At 38.5% G+C, this 23,021-nt stretch overlaps 1 protein-coding gene across 7 annotated transcripts in view; it reads right to left on the bottom strand.

Annotated features, from left to right (window-relative positions):
• Window positions 1-23,021, bottom strand: part of otofa (otoferlin a) — a 113,850-nt gene that overhangs the window by 66,459 nt on the left and 24,370 nt on the right. For all 7 annotated transcript variants that reach the window (XM_067417608.1, XM_067417607.1, XM_067417610.1 and 4 more), the window contains exon 3: window positions 8,796-8,884. In XM_067417608.1, the coding sequence (XP_067273709.1) occupies window positions 8,796-8,884 (89 nt within the window). The remainder of the gene's footprint in view (window positions 1-8,795; window positions 8,885-23,021) is intronic.

The following is a 23,021-nucleotide window of genomic DNA, read 5'->3' as shown; positions in this document are numbered from 1 at the left end:
GGCGGACTGTCACCGGACTAATGATCTTGGTGACAGTGAACGGGCCGATAAATTTGGGAGCAAGTTTATTAGATACGGAGCGGAGAGGAATGTTCTTGGTAGAAAGCCACACTTTTTGACCGACGACGTAAACGGGAGGCTTAGACCGGTGGCGATCGGCTTTAGCCTTGGTGCGCGCTCCCACCTGGAGCAGAGTCTCACGGGCTCTGGTCCATGTGCGATGACACCTCTGGATAAAGGCGTGAACAGAGGGGACCGCGACCTCGGAATCCAGACTAGGAAAAATAGGTGGCTGGTAACCTACACTACACTCAAATGGCGAAAGGCCCGTAGATGACACTGGTAACGAGTTATGAGCGTACTCAACCATAGAGAGTTGCTGGCTCCAGGATGAAGGATTCTTGGATACCAAACATCGCAACACTCTCTCCAGATCCTGATTGGCTCTCTCGGTCTGACCGTTGCTTTGGGGGTGATAACCCGAAGACAGACTAACCGTGGCTCCTAGTAATTTACAAAACTCCTGCCAAAATTTGGACACAAATTGGGAACCTCTGTCGGAGACCACGTCCATCGGGAGGCCATGTAACCGAAAGACGTGATCTACTACAGATACCGCTGTCTCCTTGGCTGAGGGTAATTTGGGCAAGGGAATGAAATGTGCTGCCTTCGAGAATCGGTCCACGACGGTCAAAACGACCGTCTTGCCCTGGGAGGGCGGGAGGGCGGTAACAAAATCTAGAGCGATGTGGGACCAGGGTCTCGAAGGAACAGACAGCGGCTGAAGTAACCCCTGGGGAGGTTGGTTAGATGTCTTACCAACCGCACAGACCGAGCAAGCCAAAATGAAACTGCGAATGTCGCGAGCCATAAGTGGCCACCAAAATCGTTGCTTTATTAAACTGCAAGTGCGGTTTACCCCTGGATGACAGGCAATGTTGGAGCAGTGACCCCATTTGAGGACCTCGGATCTTAACCCCTCCGGAACGAACAAACAACTCGGTGGGCCGCCGGGCGGGGGCGTTACCCCTTCTAAGGCCACTTATGGCTCGCGACATTCGCAGTTTCATTTTGGCTTGCTCGGTCTGTGCGGTTGGTAAGACATCTAACCAACCTCCCCAGGGGTTACTTCAGCCGCTGTCTGTTCCTTCGAGACCCTGGTCCCACATCGCTCTAGATTTTGTTAGGTGATCAGCCACAGGTGCGTGATGAGCCAATCCCAGGCTCCGCCCTCACCTACATTCAACACGCACCCAAGAGTGAGACAGGGAATCCATGAACCGTGACAGAGAAGCCGCTAAGCATACACAAGTTACAGTACATACCATTGAGATGTCCTGCTGTAGTCATCGTTGCTGCTTCTCCTGTTAAATTTTAGTCTCTAGATCTGATTCTGGATCATATATGTATGACTAAATCTCAATGGTTTATTTAGGATAAAGTTTTTTTGTTTACGTCTAAGGATGTCTTTCAGACGCTCTCAACAGAAGCGTTCCCCCCCCCCCCCCCCCCCCCGGAAAGACTCGCTACAGCCTATCTTTCTTTTATAAATATAATAAAACTAAATACTTTTCAGAGATATGAAGGATGCAATACTACTCTATAGGTACTCAAGATTGACATGAGATTGACTGAAACTGAGTGTTTGTGTGTGTGTGTGTGTGTGTGTGTGTGTGTGTGTGTGTGTGTGTGTGTGTGTGTGTGTGTGTGTGCGTGCGTGCGTGCGTGCGTGCGTGCGTGCGTGCGTGTGTGTGTGTGTGTGTCATCATTATTCTGCATATAACTGAATACTTTCCCCTCTGTGAATCATTTAACCATTTTCTATTTCTAAAAAAGGGCAGTTTTATTTCTTTATTATCAGCTACAATCACTCCTTGGGACACACACACGTTTTTTTTAGGTAATCACAATGTCTGTTGTGAGTTTAGAGGCATACAGAATCACACACCTAGACACAAGAAGATCAACAAACACACGCTATGTGTCTTTGTTCTGCTTGTTAACTCAACTCTCTGTATTAAAAGAGACAGGCAGTGAACAAAAGCAATCAGGAACTCTGGACTGACCAATTAAATGCCACATGTAGTTAGCTTACACACACTCTCTTGTCTATTACTGCATCACTGTCTGGAAGATAAAGACAGGCGTGTCTATCTGTGTAGTCTGTGAATTTGATGAGAAAACGCGTCAAACTGTTCAAACCGCTAACAGTTTTAGCACCTGCCTCTGCGCCACAACTGTATTCAGATGTGAAATGACACACTCAGCACCATTGTTCGGCCAGAGGGACTCAATAAAAGAAAAGAGACCATTGTGATTGATATGCGCCCATGCAGTTCAGTGGTGAAATGATGGCTTTGTGACTATCTATGAACTGCATGCATCCTCGGGTGAATAATTCACTGATCCTGGATCAGGTTCTGGCTCCCGATCAACTTTTCTAAAGACCCCACATACATTATTGATCTTCTGAACAAACAACAGACAATTGACTTTCATCTGTTTCATAATTTACTGCGTCCTGCCTTGTCAAGTCTATTCTCTTTTATTGGAGAGGTCAGAACCAAAGAATTCACAACAGTGTTGATTTTCCAATTTCCTTATATGCATTTTATACAGTATATGTTACTTATTATACATGCAACTTGATTGCAGGTGAGATCTTAGTAATTTGTGTCCTAATTAATAATTGTAAGTATTGCTGTATTTGTAAGTGTTACATAACCACCATAGAAATTGAAGGGGACAAGTAGCATTTCTTCTGAAAATGGGGGGCTGATTTTTTCTAATACAGAGAAAATACCAGGAGTTTTCATTTCATTAGTGAGCAATATAATAAGCGGCTGTCTTGGAATTCTGAGCTGTAATTTTAAGTTCTTCTGCACATTCTCTGCAGTTCTGCAGTGGCGAATACTGCTGTGCTGCTCTCCCTTCTGATATCACTAAATGAAATGCATAAAATTGCACCATAATTCCTAATATACATCCACTATCATAAAACCTTACATCATACCCAGGCTTACTTCTAAACCAAACTAACTCACCAATACTTTATTTAAACATAGTGGCTATTTAAAACACATATATATTTAAATGTTTTTGAAATAAGTCTCTTATGCTCACCAAGGCTGCATTATTGGATCAAAAATACTGTAAAACCCTGTAATATTTTTAATGTTATTTAATGTTATTACAGTTTAAAGGTGCCCTATGAGTTGAAACAAAATGTTAAATTGTTCTCTGATATCTACATAGAGGGTATGTGGCTTATTTAAGGGCAAAAATTGTCCAGATACAGTTTTACAGGTCCATTTACAACCCTATTAATTGTCCCTAGGATGTAATGCTCTGTTTTTGCCGTATTTGGAAGAGTCATGAATATTAATGTTGAGCTCTGCTCTGATTGGCTTATTTCAGCAGCTCACAGCAGTTCAGTGAAGCGGCTCGTGAGTCATGACCGTCCTGACAAAACACAGACCGACTCAATGACACTTTAAGCAGAACATCTCAAATGGAGATTGATAAAATGCAGCTTACTTGTTTATTGGTGTTTTCAGATCATCCGCGGGCTAGAAAGAGCTCGGTTGTCAGATTTCATTAATTTAAATCCCCCAAACAGAGCTTTTCTGTGAAAAGAAAAATGTATACTATCCGGTGTTTTACCTAAACATGTCCAATCTGGCAACCATATGCACCCGAGCTCTCTCTCTCGCACGCGGATGATCTAAAACACCAATAAACAAGTAAGCTGCATTTTATCAATCTCCATTTGAGATGTTCTGCTTAAAGTGTCATTCAGCCTACATTTTAGACTTGTCTTTTTTTCGTCAACGATATTGCATGTTTATATAACGTTAGTCACAATGTAGGCTAAGGTTACGCAGTGACTGTGATGTAGCCTAATCTGAAATAAAAAAAGGCAAAAACATCATAGGAAACACCATACTTCAGTTCTCAAAAATATAAATATATAACTTATCTTTTTACAAAATGAATAGCCTTGTCAAATGACTATCGTTTTAACTTATATGGTGGAAAATGTGACGTTTGCTAGAAGGATCGAGTGAACAATCTAAGCAAAGTATCTATGGTTGTATTTTGTAATACAAAATAATTTTACCCTTTGTATTAGACACACTATTTAGTTTTGTATGGTACTTGGTGTTTCCTATTGTTACTGTACTACCATCTTGCGTTATCTAGACAATGCTGTCTCTCTAAGAAACTTTCAATTTAATCAGAAATTGTTTAAACAGACAATAAGTGGATAAATCACTGCTAGCAGAACAGAACAGTTGTAATTGCCACTTTCTTTAGTTTAAGACGCTGAGTGAAGTTTGCTTGAAAAGGGCCGAACAAACAAACGATCTTGAATTAAAGTTGTGGCATCGGATTATAAACATCAACCATGACTGTTGACATTTTTTATCTGTGGGAAGGGTAGAAAAGTCCTAACGTCTCCTGCACAGCCTAAACATGACATGTGTCCACGAGAGAAGTTTGTTCACCTGATGATTCGGCTCTGTCATTTCCGCCTGACAATGAACATGTTTAGACAGATGCAAATGTTGAGGGTGTGCAGATAATTGATCCCTAACTCTTGCGTCACAGTTGGGTTTATGTTGAGAAGCACTTTTTTCCCCTGGTGTTTTTGATTTATGAGATTTACATAAGAAGTAGGAGGCAATGATGTTTGAGACTCACAGCATGTGATGTCCATGTACTGAACTCTTATTATTTCACTATGGCAAGGTTCATTCAATTTCATTCAGCACCTTTAAAATACCTGTTTACTATTTCAATATTTTTAAATTTTATTTGAATCATTAATCAGCATCATTACTCCAGTCTTTAGTGTTGCATGATCCTTCAGAAATCATTCTAGTATGCTGATTTGGTGCTCACGTATCACAAACATTATTTTTTTATAGAATAAAAAAAGTTCAAAAGAACAGAATTTATTTGAAACTGAAATCTTTTAACAATATAAATGTCTTTAATGTCACTTTTGATCAATTTAACGTGTCCTTGCTGAATAAAAGTATTCATTTATTTTTCTTTACGGATACCAAAACTCATTTATTTGATTTCTTCTCATATCCCAAACAGTAGTGTAATACTGTGAGTGAGAGTGTGTGATGATAGAGTTAGAACATTACATATTTATTGTATACCAAGTGCCCCTTTAATGGAATTAAAGAGAAAAAAAACTTTAAAAAGTCTTAAAATGATTTGTAAATTGGACGTATTGATAAAAAATAACATTATTAAAATACACGTTTATATTTACGTGCTATTCTGCGTACACAACATATCTGAATACTGTCCCCTCTGTGAATCATTTAAACATTTAATTTCTTTCAGCTGCATATTACCAGAGGCATACAGACTCACAATCCCAGACACAAGAAGACCAACAAGCACATGCTAGGTATATTTGCATCATCTATTTGCAGGATAGCATCTTATTATTGCTACAGCAGCCATCTACAACGTCACCACCTGGTGGTCAGTTGGTCGTGAAACACCAACAGCAATGTTGAATGAATCACCATTAATTCTAAATTACTGTCTGATCCCAAGGCTAGAAAATCTTCATCTCTAATGTACTGTATAACCGTCTGTCATAAAAAAGATAGAGTTTCTGAGCTGCACATCGGTCTGTAAGTACACCATGGCCTCACACCTGGTGTTTTGTCCCGATCTACTGAGTTTGCAAAGAACAGGATCAGGTCAGCTACGTAATGCATATGATGGATAGAAATTACATCTGTAAATAACAAACAAATAGCTAATGAGTGGCGCGGTTGACATATGTCACAGGGGCATGTGAATTATTCAGCAGATGCTGTTCTTATACATTGTGATCTATTCACAGGTGTCACTGAGACCACAAAAGATGTCTCTGAACTCAAAACAAAGCCTATAATAACAAAACAAAGTGCTGACCATTGATTGTGCTACAATTAAATTAAATTAATTGTCATAATAGATTTTTCTACTAACGCTCACGACAACTGTTTATTTACTTCGTCACGTTGATGTAGCCAGAGCACGTTAACCGTATACACTCACACACACCAACTCACACAGATGCCTGCATCACCAGAAGTGTCACACCTTTCAGGGCACATCCTTTTTCATGTAATTCAATGGAAAACAGCTAGTAATGACTGACAGTCTAACCATCCACCACCTCTGGAAGAAGACAGTGGATTGAAAAACACCACAGCACTCCTTCAGAGTAGTGGGAGAAAAACTTCAGAGTGAATACTGACAAGCACAGGTAGAGAAAAAAAGTGCAGTGCACTGCATTCAATCGACAAGTTTCTAGAAAATACTATAACCAGAACTGATTAGTGGATCTCTATTCTGTGCCTGTTCTTTCATTCATAGCTCAGGAAATGTTAAATATGTATAGGCAGACAGACAGACAGACAGACAGACAGACAGACAGACAGACAGAAAGACAGAAAGACAGACACACACACACACACACACACACACACACACACACACACACACACACACACACACACACACACACACACACACACACACACACACACACACACACACACACACACACACATATATATTTATACCAACCTGATTCCAAAAAAGTTTAGACACTGAACAAATTGTGAATAAAAAAGGAATGCAATATTTTAAAAATCTCATAAACTTAGATTTTATTCACAATAGAATATAGATAACATATCAAATGCTGAAAGTTTGACATTTTGAAATGTCATGTCAAATATTGGCTCATTTTGAAATTGTCTCTCGATTTCATGAGAGCTACACATTCCAAAAAAGTTGGGACAGGTAGCAATAAGAGGCTGGAAAATTTACATTTACATATAAGGAACAGCTGGAGGACCAATTTGCAACTTATTAGGTCAACTGGTTACATAATTGGGTATAAAAAAGAGCCTCTCAGAGTGGCAGTGTCTCTCACAAGTCCCGATGGGCAGAGGATCACCAATTACCCCAATGCTGTGGCAAAAATAGTAGAGCAATATCAGAAAGGAGTTTCTCAGATAAAAATTGCAAAGAGTTTGAAGGTATAATCATCTATAGTGCATAATATCATCCAAAGATTCAGAAAATCTAGAATAATCTCTGTGTGTAAGGGTCAAGGCCGGAAAACCATACTGGATGCCCATGATCTTCAGCACATCAGACGGCACTGCATCACATACAGGAATGCTACTGTAATGGAAATCACAACATGGGCTCAGGAATACCTCCAGAAAATATTGTCTGTGAACACAATTCACCATGCCATTCACCATTGTTGGCTAAAACTCTATAGGACAAAAAAGTTTTATTTTTGGAAAACTGGGACGTCATGTCATCCAGTCTAAAGAGGACCAGGACAACCCAAGTTGTTATCAGCACTCAGCTGCAGGGGTTGCATGAGTGTGTCTGGCATGGGCAGCTTAAACATCTGGAAAGGCACATCAATGCTGAAAGGTATATCCAAGTTCTAGAATCAATCAATCAATCAATCAACTTTATTTATATAGCGCTTTTACAATCACGATTGTGTCAAAGCAGCTTCACAGTGTCAAACAGGGTAATATTGCGACAAAATTAGATTTGGCTGTACAGTCGTACTGGAGAAAACAGTAGAACAACATATGCTCCCATCCACACATCGTCTCTTTCAAGGAAGACCTTGCATTTTCCAACATGACAATGCCAGACCACATACTGCATCATTTACAACATCATGACTGCGTTGAAGAAGGATCCGGGTACTGAAATGGCCAGCCTGCAGTCCAGATCTTTGACCCATAGAAAACATTTGGCACATCATAAAGAGGAAGATGCAACAAAGAAGACATAAGACAGTTGAGCAACTAGAAGCCTGTATTAGACAAGAATGGGACAACATTTCTAGTCCTAAACTTGAGCAACTTTAAAAAGAAAAAGAAGAGGGGAAAAGAAGAGGGGATGCCACACAGTGGTAAAAATGCCCTTGTACCAGCTTTTTTGAGATGTATTATGCCATGAAATTTAATATCAGCTTATTTTTCCCCTTAAAATGATATATTTTCTCAGTTTAATCATTTGATATGTAATCTATGTTGTATTCTGAATAAAATATTGAAATTTGAAACTTCCACATCATTGAATTCAGTTTGTATTCACAATTTGAAAAGTGTTCCAACTTTTTTGGAATCAGGCTTGTATATATATATATATATATATATATATATATATATATATATATATATATATATATATATATATATATATACTATAAATTATTTTTATTTTTATGAAGGCTATGATTAAGTATGCCAGTCCCACTCCTCCTGTTATCATGCGCCTGGGCTGTCAATACAGCTTAATATCAAAACCAGTATCACAAGGATATTTTGTGAGGTTTTGTATGGTCAGATGGAAATAACAAAGACTAATTGCTAAGTAAACAAGCCTTAGTTTGTCTAACAAATTTTTTAAATAGACAATGCTTTGTTGCTGTAGTTTGTTTTTAGACCACAGGTTGAAGCCATACATGTTAATTACCTGAACTAAATGGAAATGTATTTAGGTTTTGTTCATAGCCTTGCTCCACTCAATATCTTGTTTTAGATGTATTTTAGACTGAAAAAATCCTGGTATGTGTATTGATTATATCGTTTTTTTCTAATCATAGCCTCTTAAATCTATAGACAGATGTCCGTCAATAAATACCATACATTTAGAAGCAAGTATATTAAATCTGCAGTCTTTTTTGAGCTGATCTGAGGTCACATAGCAAATATATTGAATTATCATACCTGTTAGTGAAGACTTTGCTGTAATTAAACACTTGGATCTCCAGCATTTCTTCCCCGTCCACTTGACTCCCAATTGGCCATCGGAATGCCTGGAAAATGAACCAAACAAAGCCAAAAATCAATCTGTTCAATCTGTTTAAACACTATTTGTAGACTTTCCATGCTAATTCCCCACACTGTATTGGGTCCATATCCAAAATAGATCTAGTACAACACTTCACCATTAGACTTCTCATATCAAGCCAAATAACTTAATCATTATTGGCAATTCAATAAAACCCTTTGAATGTCTAAAGATAAACTGTTCTGCAATTAATCAACCACACAATAAGAGATGAGCACAGATAATGACAGGTGAAAGGTATCTGTTGTGCACAGGGATCAATATAGAAGCATTTTTATACTAAATAGTCACATTGTGAGAAATAAGTCGCAATTGCAACAAAACAAAAACAAAACAAAAAAATTGTCATGAATTTGTAAATGTGAAATATAAAGTTCCACATGGGACAGAATTAGAAACAGATATTATTATTTGCACAATATTAAAACAGTGCTTTACTATTAGTAAATGTGCATTTTCTCTATTACAGCCAAAGATAAAACTACACTTGTCTCAATCTAAATACAAAGGTCAGCCCATTTACTTGCCCGGAACATGCCAAACTTTAAGTAGGGATTCCAGTGTGAATAATACAGAAGGATGACCCACTTGCATTCCCTTTTAAACTTACTGTTGCAATCTATGACACTGCAGGAGTCTTTTCTGGTGTTAGGGCTCTAAACAGTGAGATGATGCATTAGCTTACTCCTGATCCCAGAACATGGACTCCCATCTGGCACACTGATCTATACAGACAAACGGGCTGCCCTGAGGGCTGCTGAGGCATTCTGTTTCACTGCGGTTACGGAGAACAGCGGTACTCCACTGCCAGGCTGTGAGACCACAATGTTTCTTGCCAAATTAATCAGTGCAAAGCTGAAACTGACTATCTCTGACTGGGGGAATGAGATTTGTTGTTGTGTGGTTAAAAAATCCATGTGCAGGTAAATACGCCTGTCACTTCTGCTTAATCCTGTTTTGAACACAGCGTTTGGTTATTTACAGGAGTGACAACCACATTCAACAAGCAAATGAGTCTTGAAAAATTCAAGAAGTGATAACACATCTACAGAACTGAAATGAACACATAGCTGTATTGTATTACAGGCACATTACAGAAATGCATGAATGAGTATTGTTTCTTCTCCATGTGCTGTGCAAACAAAGCATATGGAAAATATGTCTTCACTCCATCACACATTTTGACACATGAAATTGCATAATTGCAGAAACTATTGCACAAAAATTGTGCCTTTATTAACGGCAGTGTACTAAAAGTCTGCCAGAAGATAATTAATTTGTCTCCCTAACTGTTGCCATACGTTTCATGTTGGACAAATTCACTGATATAATTATCGTTTTACATAAAAAATGTTTTGTCAGGTGACCTAAAGTTCCCGTTCAAGGAACTCGAGCTGTGAAGCGTCTCGTTCCTATTCCCGGGAACTAAGGTTACAGACGTAACCGGGAAGTTTTGCTTCATCTAAATGAGCTAGTTTTTTAAACATCTTTTTAATAAATTACAAACTACATCACAAACTGACAACAAACGCATATATATATATATATATATATATATATATATATATATATATATATATATATATATATATATATATATATATATATATATATATATATATGTATGTGTGTAAGAATCCAACTACTAACATGACCAAGACCAAAGAGCTGTCCAAAGACACTAGAGACAAAATTGTACACCTCCACAAGGCTGGAAAGGGCTACGGGGAAATTGCCAAGCAGGTCCACTGTTGGAGCAATCATTAGAAAATAGAAGAAGCTAAACATGACTTTCAATCTCCCTCGGACTGGGGCTCCATGAAAGATCTCACTTTGTGGGGTCTCAGTGATCCTAAGAAAGGTGATAAATCATCCCAGAACTACACAGGAGGAGCTGGTCGATGACCTGAAAAGACCTGCATCGTTTCCAAGGTTACTGTTGGTAATACTATAAGATGTCATGGTTTGAAATCAAGCATGGCACGGCAGTTTCCCCTGCTCAAACCAGCACATGCAAAGGCCCGTCTTAAGTTTGCCAATGACCATTTTGATGATCCAGAGGAGTCATGAGAGAAAGTCATGTGGTCAGATAAGAACAAAATAGAACTTTTTGGGCATAATTTCACTAAACGTGTTTGGAGGAAGAAGAATGATGAGTACCATCCCAAGAACACCATCCCTACTGTGAAGCATGGTAGCATCATGCTTTGGGGATGTTTTTCTGCACATGGGACAGGGCGACTGCATTGTATTAAGGAGAGGATGACCAGGGCCATGTATTGTGAGATTTTGGGGAACAACCTCCTTCCCTCAGTTAGAGCATTGAAGATGGGTCAAGGCTGGGTCTTCCAACATGACAATGACCCGAAGCACACAGCCAGGATAACCAAGGAGTTGCTCTGTAAGAAGCATATCAAGGTTCTGGCATGGCCTAGCCAGTCTCAGCCAGAATCTTTGGAGGGAGCTCAAACTCTGTATTTCAAAGCGACAGGTCAGAAACCTGACTGATCTAGAGAAGATCTGTGTGGAGGAGTGGGTCAAAATCCCTCCTGCAGTGTGTGCAAACCTGGTGAAAAACTACAGGAAATATTTGACCTTTGTAATTGCAAACAAATGGTACTGTACCAAATATTAACTTTGATTTTCTCAGGTGTTCAAATACTTATTTGCAGCTATCATACAAATAAATAGTTAAAAAATCATATATTGTGATTTCTGTTTTTTTTTTTTTAGATTATGTCTCTCACACTGGACATGCACCTACGATGACAATTTCAAATTCCTCCATGATTTCCAAGTGGGATAACTTACAAAATAGCAGGGTGTTCAAATACTTATTTTCCTCACTATATACTGTATACTGTATATGCAGAAAACAAATATACAATAAGTCTATAGAAAAGATTTAAGAGGAGAACAAAGATTATAGAAAACAAAATACAAAATAATAAGACCACTAAATTCTTATGCTGAAATGATTAGATGAACCAGGGCAGATGGGGAATAATTCTTTTCAAAATTAAACTCCTGGTCTACAGCTCCTTGACAGTGGATGAAATTGCATTGTGTATACATCCTAACCTCAATAATATCCTGTAAAAAGAAGAGTTATGTTCAGCTTTGCATATAAACACACATACTATTTTAAAAAGCAGAAAATGAGCTTGTTGTCAATATGCTACATAAATGAGGCTTACACAAGGAAATAACATATTTAACAAGTGAAACTTAATGGGAAAAAAATTATTGAGCTATAATCACACACACACACACACACACACACACACACACACACACACACACACACACACACACACACACACACACACACACACACACACACACACACACACACACACACACACACACACGTAATGTTTCCATGTTTTATGGGGACTTTCCATAGGCGTAATGGATTTCATACTGTACAAACAGTATTTTCTATCCCCTTACACTGCCCCTGTCCCTAAACCTACCCATCACAGGAAACATTCTGCATTTTTACTTTCTCAAAAAAACTCCTTCTGTGTGATTTATAAGATGTTTTCCTCATGGGGACCTAAAAATGTCCCCACAAGGACAAGGATTTCGGATATTGCCATCTTTGTGACATTTTGTCCCCATAACATAGGGATTACATGGCCTAGCCGCCCCCACCCACCCACACACACACAGACACACATAAGCACATTTCTGTCAACAGGACACCCACAGTCTTTAATTCCAAACACATAAGGATCATTTGTCTATTTGAATGTTATGGGTTCTCATCACAGTATGAGCAGTTAATGCGATGAGAGACATGATCCTCACTCGAGACAGAGGAAGAGATACACAGAGGCCTACCAGATGCTTGCACAGGACTACATCTGAACATTTTATAATACAGAAGGGAAAAATATGGGATCATGGGAGGGTCTCAAAAGGAGTCATATGGCATGTATGCAAATTGTGAAGTCATATCGAAAACAAAAGGCTGAAAAGAGGCTGTTTATGAGATTTAGATCCGCCGCTTCCATTCGCACTCGTGCAGCTGCACAGACTGCAGCACAGGTCTATATGCTAAACTATAGGAGCCAATGATGGAGTACTGCAGGAAATGTGCGCTTTGCTTAGCTTCACGGTCAGAGCCAAATACCCATGGGGTAAAGTCCAGTCAAGCACAGTGAGGATTTTCCCACTCAAATCCCTGAGCTCCAGTGCTGAATCTATTCACTCCCACAGACGGTGTAAAATATGAAGAAGAATAAACAAGAGGAGATGGATTTGCTCATTAGAAAGAAAGGAATAACTGGCTGTGAGGGCTTATTTAAACTCACTCGTCACTACAATCCCTTGTGTACGTTAACCTTTAGTGCGTTTATTAGAAAGCTTGAGGTGAGAGGCGGTTCAGAGAGTATGGGGAAGAATTAAGAATATGAAGAGCAGCGATATAGGGATCAACTCTTTAACTTGTTTTATGCTCCCTGTGGATCAAAAAATAGCTATTAGAAGTCACTCTCATTGATACAAGCTGCTTAAAATCCTATCCTCACACAAACATAACATCGAGAATTAAAAGCATTTTGTGAGATGTTTAATCTTAAATTGTCTGATTGGGCGCTATTGTCAATTATACATTTACAGTGATGCACAAAATATACTGTAGGTCAGATCACTCTTAAATGTTATCTTAATTAATTTCATCCTAATACTGTACATTATAACATCGTGGTGCCTAAATCGACTTGACGCATTTAAAATGATTGATTTTAGTTTGATTTTCATTTTCAAATTACATCATCGAGTTATCGACGACCATAACATGAAAATCTTGTCTCATTAGAATGTGCCGGAATCTTAATATATTGTCCCTAAATGAACAAACAAAATATTGTGTGAAAATGTAAACAGTTTGTGAATAATTTAGGTTGCCACAAATAATTGCAGATAACATTATTACTAGAACCGGTGTTAAGTTGCAACAAACCCTTTACAATAATTAATATTATGCTTACAAAAACTGCTGGCTATCAAGAGAACAGATTAGAAGGAATTACAGTGACTGTGCCCAGTGATGCAGATCAGATGAGGGGCACTTATGAATTATCTTTGTAAATGATACTGCTACCGATTAAACATTGAAAATGTTCTATGCAGCTTAGAGATATTCTTGTAATAGCATTTGTAAGAAGGCTGCATTTATCAACAAAAAGACATACCGCTAGTTCACAGTTTCACGCCATGATTAATTAGCCCAGGAAATAAAAATTAATTGGACAAAAATAGCATGCCTCGTGCACTCATTTTGAAAGCACAAGCTACACATTTTGTTAGATGCATGGTTAAAACAGGAAAAAAAATAACTTAATTCAAAATGTATGTCTAATAATAACCTTGAGAGACACTCATGCAATATCCTCAATAAATGCCTGAAATGCAGACAGATCATTTAATGGTAAAGTTTAACCACCTAAAGTTATACATTAAATATGAAGTAATTCAAGAGAGGTTGTGGAATAATCCTGTTTGGAGCATGTGTCTGTCCATAAAAATAAAAAAAAGACTTATCTCCCCATCCAGGTGCGACGAGGTTTGAGCTCAGAGAGCTGTGACATTACAGATTCACTCAGTGTCTTGTTGACTGGATTCTATTTCACTGCAGACAACTCAGAGAAATAGTCTATTCTCAATTCATCCTCTTCTTTTACTTTTTTCTCTGCACTACAGGCTCTCACCAATGTAACATAAAGCATTTTGTGCAGGTTTTGAACCCCTATATGCAGATTGTGAATAAAATCCTAACCAACTATAATACATACATAAAAGCTAATGTAAAGTTCGCTAATCGCTACCCAAAAAAACAAATACATTACATTTTGATTTGAGTTATTTCAAAAAGTTACCTGTCTATATTAAATCTCCCACCAAGAAAAAAGTCCATTACAATATACAAGACAAACAGCATACCGACAATACGAACACTGAAAGAGTATAAGAGTAATGTACTTTCACCACAATCAATAGCACCAGTTCTGTTTTTATGAATTAAGAGTGAGTCTGCAGTATGATATGAGAGACATGAATGTAATAGAGGAACGGTCTGCAGTGTTATTGCTATCGACAAATCAGAGTCCAGTATTTAAAGAGTTAGGTCACCCAAACATTAAAATTCTGTTAATAATTACTTTCCCTAATGGCGTTACATCCGTAAGACATCCTTTCATCTTCGGAACACAAATGAAGATATTTTTGTTATAATCCGATGGCTCAGAAAGGCCTTCATTGACACCAATGTCATTTCCTCTCTCAAGACCCATAAAAGGCGCAGCGTCTTTTAGCAGCGTTGTTAAAAGTCCATCTCACTACAGAGGCTCTACAATCATTTTATGAAGCAATGAGAATAGTTTTTATGGGCAAAAAAACCCCCCACTAAATAATGACTTATATAGTGATGGGTTGATTTCAAAACAAAGATTAGAATCAGCATATCAATTCAGGATTCAGATCGCCAATGTCACGTGATTTCGGCAGTTTGGCAGTTTGACACACGATCCAAATCATGAATCAATACGCTGATTCATAATGGTTCAAAACTTTGTTTTGAAATCGCCCCATCACTATATAAGTAGCTATATAAACTATTCTCGTCGCTTCATAAAATTATTGTAGAACCACTGTAGATAGGATTTGTAACGTCTTTAGTGACTTTAATGGGTCTTGAGAGAGGAAATGACATTGGTGTCAATGAAGGCCTTTCTGAGCCGTCAGATTTCAACAAAAATATCTTCATTTGTGTTCCGAAGATGAACTTACAGGTGTCGGACGATATTAGGGTAAGTAATTAAATGACAGAATTTTCATTTTTGGGTGAACTAACCCTTTAACAAATCACATTGAGAATCAAGTCACGGAGTCATTTCATTCGAAAGAATTTCCTATTACAACGTTGAAAAGACCGATTCTCCTTATAAGCATTGAATAATTACCACAATAATCTAAAATATACAGATTCCTTCACTTTAAAATGTGCATTCTGGTTTTATCACCAACCTCAGTCATAATTTACCTGCTTGCATTTAATTAATCTCACCAATGGCTCTGTTCCCCCTCTTACATAAGCTGTGAAGAGATGAGCTCTCTGCTCCAGTCATAAAGACGTGAGGTGATTTGAGTTTCAGCTCTAAGAAACCAAGAGCCTCCTCACAATTTAAACGCACAGAAAGTGAATTATTCAATGGCAAAGGATCACACGCTCTGACATGCCACATCTCCCTCCCCCTCACTTCTTTTCTCACTCTCTCTTTTTTTTGTGTGTGTCTGTAATTCAGATAATGGAAAGATGCATGAACACTCAACTCTTGCATTGAAATCAATGGCTCTCTATTAGGCACAAAATGTGCACCGGTCGTGACATCAAACCGCATCTCTAATCAGTCTGCGTTTCCCAAAAGCGTTGTAAGCTTTAGAAAACAATTGCAACCAATGGTCTCTACGATCAACTTAGGCTTGCAGTGCTTTCGGGAAACGCAGCCCTGCTCAGTCAAGCCTCCTGGTGTTTTTCTTTCTCGCACTCGCTTGCCCTGCATTTTTTCTTCTCGTCCTCTCTCACATGCTCATCTATCTCTTTCTCGTATGCGTCATGCTTTGGTCGCTTTACCTTTAATTCTTGTTTCTTTTAATTTGAGGGGGGGGGGGGGGGTATCTTGATTTCTTAACTCTTATCAACATATCTTTACATCTGTCTTCCAACCTCTGTAATGTTTCACTGCCACATAAAGTCATTCACTGACATTAAGATAAAGCACTTCTTATTTCAGATTCCCAGTGTGCGGCCAACTCTCAGCAACTTTTCAGCTAATTAAGCGTATTAAAAACAGATTGTTTTGATTTACCGCAGTAATCTGGGATGATTTAATGTGGCCATTTCTTCTTCACTCTTCTCTCTATGCCATATGGCCTCACAGTGTGTGATTTCTCCTGAAGCACCTCAAACATCTCACCCTCCGCAGATTTCTCTAGGTGACCTCACTGAAGTCTGAGTCACAATAAGCTCACATCTTCCCCTTTCCTTTGCCATTAAATCCAAAGCATCAAAAGAAACGGTGACATGCATTTACATGTCTGTATTTTCTTTACCAAATGCTAAAGACAGGGGGCAGTAATGTTGGAGTCTTTAAGCCAGTAGCACAGATATGCAAGTATTCAGATGTACATGTGCACTGTATGACAGTAAAGTACAGTAATAAAATGCAATATGCTAGCTTGTTTTTGAATGTATTTGAAACTTTTGTTTATTTAATTGTCCATTAACTTAATCCACACCTGTTTTACATCAGTGGTTCTCAAATGGTGAACAAATTCAAAATTGTTCAAATAGGTGAATGCTAAATGCAAACCGCAAAATGAAACATAGATAACATAGAAAAATAAATAAGCTTAATAACTTTTAAAATGGAGGAGAAAATTATTCACCTGTCTATTATTTAAGTCAAAGTACAACTGTCACTTGCTATAAGTCTTAACGTGGACGGGTTGCGTGATGCCCTTATCCTCAAAAATCATGACAAATGAGACCAAAAAAACTATACTACTTAAAATAAATGAACCCTGACCACATTATACACATATTGAAACAAGAATAAATATTGTTCGTAATCACAACAATGTGTTTTGTTGAATTATTGGGTGCTCAGAGCTAAAACCTGCAAATTATATTTAGAAACCATATTTTATCAACTTGTTACACTATTTTGGTTGTCTGGCTATCACCAGACCAAGATTAATTTAAGATTTAACATTGGTCTGGGTAGTATTTTCTGCTGCACAAGAGCATTCTGCTGCTGATCAACGAGCATAATTCAAATGACTCTGTACGCAATTGGATTGTCCTTAAACCAATCAGACAAGAGGCGTGATAAACGAGCATAATTTAAATGACTCTGTACGCAATTGTACAGTCTTTCAACCAATCAGACCACAAGAGGCGTGATCAACGGGCAACGACCCATCGCCACTCTATCTGTCATCACACTCTAAAAAATGCTGGGTTAAAAACAACCCAAGTTGGGTCGAAAATGCACCAACCAAACAATTGGGTTGTTTTTACCCAATGGTTGAGTTGTTCTTACCCAGCAATTGGGTTGTCTTAAGCAACATTTAACCCAACCACTGGGTTAAAACAACTCAACCACTGGGTTAAAACAACTCAACCACTGGGTTAAAACAACTCAACCATTGGGTTAAAACAACTCAATTGTTGGGTTGGTGCATTTTCAACCCAACTTGGGTTGTTTTTAACCCAGCATTTTTAGAGTGCATGTTAAACCCACCAATAGCGCGCCAGTTGGCTAAGCCAGTCTTTGATTGGTTCCCACAAAAATGTAACATAAGCAGTAGAAATTAATGTACAGGTTTCCAGACTGAGTTGCCGGGCGAAATCAAATCACTAGCAGATCAGGCTGGGTTTACCCAGTCTACTATTTTTGTACTTACCACAGCCTTCACATGTGTTTTATACTACAGGGCTGTTGAATGCTTTAATCTGACGAAAATGGCGAACGTGCCAAGGTGTGCAATTATTTTTAGAGAAACGCATGGTTGAAGTTGTTCCAGGGATTTGACCACATTACAGTTCCATATCACTTCGCCAAATGATTTCAGTTATTTCAAAGGTCCTTACTGCCCACAATGACACTGAACAAGCAAATAAATAGAGCAAACAATAGGATACAATTGACAAATTATTTTTGTCACAAGTTTTGTGATGTACAGAAAGCACATACTCTCCTTTCTCCCACTCTCTCTGCTCTTCCACTGAAACACACACACATGAATTACACAGAAATGTGTTGTCAGTGCCGCTTTGATGATTTGATCAGTAAAAAAGTTTAGCAACTTAAAAGCTACATGACATTTCTCACTAGCGAGGTAATAAAGGTGCTGTTATTACAGTTTCGTATTACTATGCTGCTGCCGAACGTTGTTGAAAGAGACGCACCGACTGACGTAATTAACATACGCTCGCGTTCGCTAATGCTCACTGCATTAGTCTGCTATCATTGGCTCAAGCCTTCTTACTAGCTCTAAAATTATGTTTTGGAATTAGCGATGGAGGGTTGGGATAAGATGTGTAAGAATTTAGTCCTGCACACAAGAGCGTTTTAAGGACAAAACTTGACAAATGTCTTGAAATAAATAATTTGAACAATGTTTGAGGTGTGGTAACCATAGTATAAGCGGGATAATTGACTCCGGGCCGTTAAATTATTAGAAAAATAAATCCCCACCTGAGGTGTAATGGCCACAATGCTTTACATTGTGACCGCATTACCACCTCGGATGTGGATTATTTTTTCTAATAATTCAACAAAATTGAGTCAATTATTCCTTACAAATTCATGTGTCACCTTTTCATTGGTGAAGAGAAGGATCATTATAAAATTTGTTCACACTCCAAATTAAAAACACAACAGCATCTAATGTGAAACATCAACATTTCATACACTGGCATCATAAAGCATGTGGTTGAAAACGGCTGGAAAGCTAAACAGAAAGAATGATTAGACTGACAAAAGAGAAAGACTGATGCAATTTAGTGCTTCATTGGGCCATTGAAGAGAATTATCAAATCAGATGAGATGCGCTGGTCATGACAATTCCCCATCAGCATAATGAGAAAGCAACTCTTATTTCTTCACTGAGACACTGACACAGTTTGTGTCAGTAGGAATGGCTGAAGTTTTGTGATGGACATGAATTTGAATGCTTGGGAGTAAAAGGGGAGAGGAAAACACTTTATGTCTGCATGTAAAAATCCTTATTTTTCCGTGCATTTATACAAACAGTAGTGGTAACTTCATCTCTTGCAAACAATTTTTTTAAGGTGCAATATGTAGGATTTTTGCAGTAAGATATCCCAAAACCACTAGGCCAGTGTTATATAATTTGTTCAGTTGAGTTCTTACAATATCCCAAATGTTTACAACTATTTGTAAATTGTGAGAAAATTGCTATTTTAACCGAGTACCCGGGACGTCTGAGGGAGTCACCTGTCAATTGCATCATATCTGCGTTACCCTCAGTTTCTGTATTTTTCTGGCAGAAGCACTTTACTCTGAGCAGTGTGTCACAGCCGCCGAGTGAACGCACAGAACATCATAAAATCATTTTAAACACACTTAAATGTATCTAATATGATAAACAGAGGTGCATTACTCATGACCGGAAAAGCGGAATTAGCACCTGCGACTGTGTTCGGTCATAATAACAGTCCCACTGCCTGCGAGCCGTGTGTTCGGCAACAATTGCGCCAGCGGCCTTGCTCAGCTCCACAACACTTGGTCCTGCTTTGCTTCATACTACAGTAACGTTAATAACCGCATCCATGAACATGATGTCTGCCCGAATCCTATCCTGATTCTTTTTCACTGGTTGTGAGGTGAAGACTACATGTCACAAGATTCTGAGCTCAAACTTGGCGTGATCAAACTATGCCTTTGTTTTGAATAGTCGCTCTAGCGGATGGTTACATAGTGCAGATTTAAACAAAAAAGTGCAGCTTTAAACATACTTTTATTGCCCTTTGTTTGGTTATACAATGTATTCCTGTGCAACTATGTCATCACTTCAGGTAAATTGAAGTGAAGAAAATTTGCACTGGTTTGCACTATATTAGACCCGTTTCCCAGCATTTATTGTCTTATGCATCTCCAACTCAATAGAGATTAGAGACTCAAGTACCTTTTCCTAAAAACAAAACAAGAATTACATTCCTTCACTTATATTACACTAGATAACATTTGCAGTATCATTAACATCATTAATGAAGCCAGTATAAGAATCATTAACGATTAAAATAAAACTAATTGACACTGTGCGAGAAAAATAGCTCACCACACAGAATCTTTAATAAGACACCCCTGAGCTTGTTTGCCTTCTACAAGGGCCAATCATACAGAAATGTTCTCTGCAAGACCACATTTATTTATAAAAAATTGCAGATAGTATGCATAATAAATCAAATGTATTCATTATACGGTGGAATATAACTGAAGCTCAACATAATATGAAATACTCCCACAAAACAATATACACAGGCATTTCCCTTACAAAAGGAAAATATATTTACCAATATATTGTATATTGTAAATACATGAAATAATATATTGATGGTATTATACAATAAATTATATATTCCTGTAATATATTGCAAAATATACAAATGATTGCCGCTTTCATATATTGCAATATATTGGAGAATATAAATATTAAGAAAGTACGTGCGAAAGGGTTAAATCCCATATATGTGAATATATTGCCTCACATTACATGATATTGCAATATACTGCAATATATTTTTGTTTCGTAAGGGTATTCTACAGATTTTAAAGCAAAGTTGTGATATACAGATTTAAAAAAAGACTTAAAAGTTCACCAAAGTAAAAAATTAAACATCCTTTCTAAACACCCCTTGGAAGCACTTTAAGAACAGTCAGGAGTTCATGTTTCCCTGCTCAGAGATCTCAGAGAAACTGTGTGCCACGTTCGCTTCAGCAAAGTCTTTCTCCATCAGTTGCTCTTTTTTTCTTTATTTGCTATTAAAATGCTAAAATACAAGCAATAGTAATCTGATTTATATATATTCTGCCCACTAAAGTTTCATCCACCACAAGAAGCGCAACCAGCGCAAGCACCAAACATTCTCATAAGAGGCTGTTAACAAGTTTCTTGCTGGAATCCTACAGAAAAAAAATCAATGGTTTAAAGACAGGCACTCCTGCAGAGCTGATGTAAAGTAGGGCAATTCTGCACATAGCTCCAGCAAGCCTCTGCTTTAAACCTTGTCTGTCCATCACCGTCAACATCCCATTGCCGGCCTAAAGCAGTGTGCAAAAGCCCTGCAACTATAAGCCTTAACAATCTTTGACAATTGAGAAGTGCTGAAAATGTTATTTATAATACATAAAATGAGGAAGTACAGATAGCGTGCGCAAAAATGCATCACTATATCGGGTTTGTTAAGAGCAGGAAGTATCCGGTTAAATTATGTACAGCTTTGTCTTTGCAAGCGTCTGTGAGCTTGTTGAAGATAAAATAATAATTGCTCATACATAAACAATAGCTGGGTCCATTCTGATTCAAATGAATAGTCTATTTAACAGTGTACAATGAGTACAGCTGGTAAGAGACCTGAAAGGTGTACTCAGCTGCACACAGCAGAATTAGAAAACAAGGTAGGGCCTTTTGAGTTCTGTGTTGCAGAAAAAGCAGACAGAATTGTTTAATCCAGTCATTTAAATGGAATGGAATGTCAAGGAATAGGCAAATTTTGGATTAATAAATGAAAAGTAGGGACGTGCAATAAATCGAATTCAAATATGGACTGTGATTATTAAGCCGTAAAAAGAAACATGAAGTCTACACGTTCTGTTTGTTTCAGATTGAATGAGTAGTGCAGTTCCCTTTCGGGGAACTCGAGCTGCGTCGAAACGCTGTGAGAACGCCTCTGCGTTAATGCGTCGTGAAGCGCCTGTAGAACCATTCCATCGGAAAAAAGATCGATCGTCGGCGTGATGACGTCATCGACCGGAAGCTATAAAACGTCCGTGAAAACAAACAGGAACTAGCTTCTGAGCCTTCAGCAAGCGATCTGTGTGAACCTGTCTGTCTATTTGGTGTTTTTGTCTGTCTATTATCAGAGATTTTCCACCCTTTTTGTTAAATATTCCATATATTAACAGAAAAAAGAGAAAATAAAATAGATAGAAATGGCGAGTGAAAGCAGCAATTTCAGAAAGTGTGTTCCTCCCTGCCCACGCTACATCACGGGCGGGGACACACATCTTCTCTGTGTTGCATGCTTGGGAGCGCAGCATGCCCAGGCAGCCCTCGAGGGGGCTGCTTGCGAGCACTGTGAGCGTATGCCACTGAGAACGCTGCGCTCCCGCCGGGCACTCTTCGAGGAGGGTGCCTCGGCTCGTGTTCCCCGCGGCTCTGGTCCCGCTGCCGCCGAGGCGGAGCGGAGGCTGCAGTCGTGGGGATCACAATTGGATGTTGCAGAGGGGTTAGAGACGGGCGCTGCCTTATCTCTGCCCTCACCTGCTCCATCCAGCGGCTCTTCT

Source organism: Pseudorasbora parva, chromosome 15 (genome assembly GCF_024679245.1).
Source record: "Pseudorasbora parva isolate DD20220531a chromosome 15, ASM2467924v1, whole genome shotgun sequence".
Classification (NCBI taxonomy): Eukaryota; Metazoa; Chordata; class Actinopteri; order Cypriniformes; family Gobionidae; genus Pseudorasbora; species Pseudorasbora parva.
Note: the sequence above shows the minus strand (reverse complement) of the source record. Positions and strands in the feature narration are given on the sequence as shown.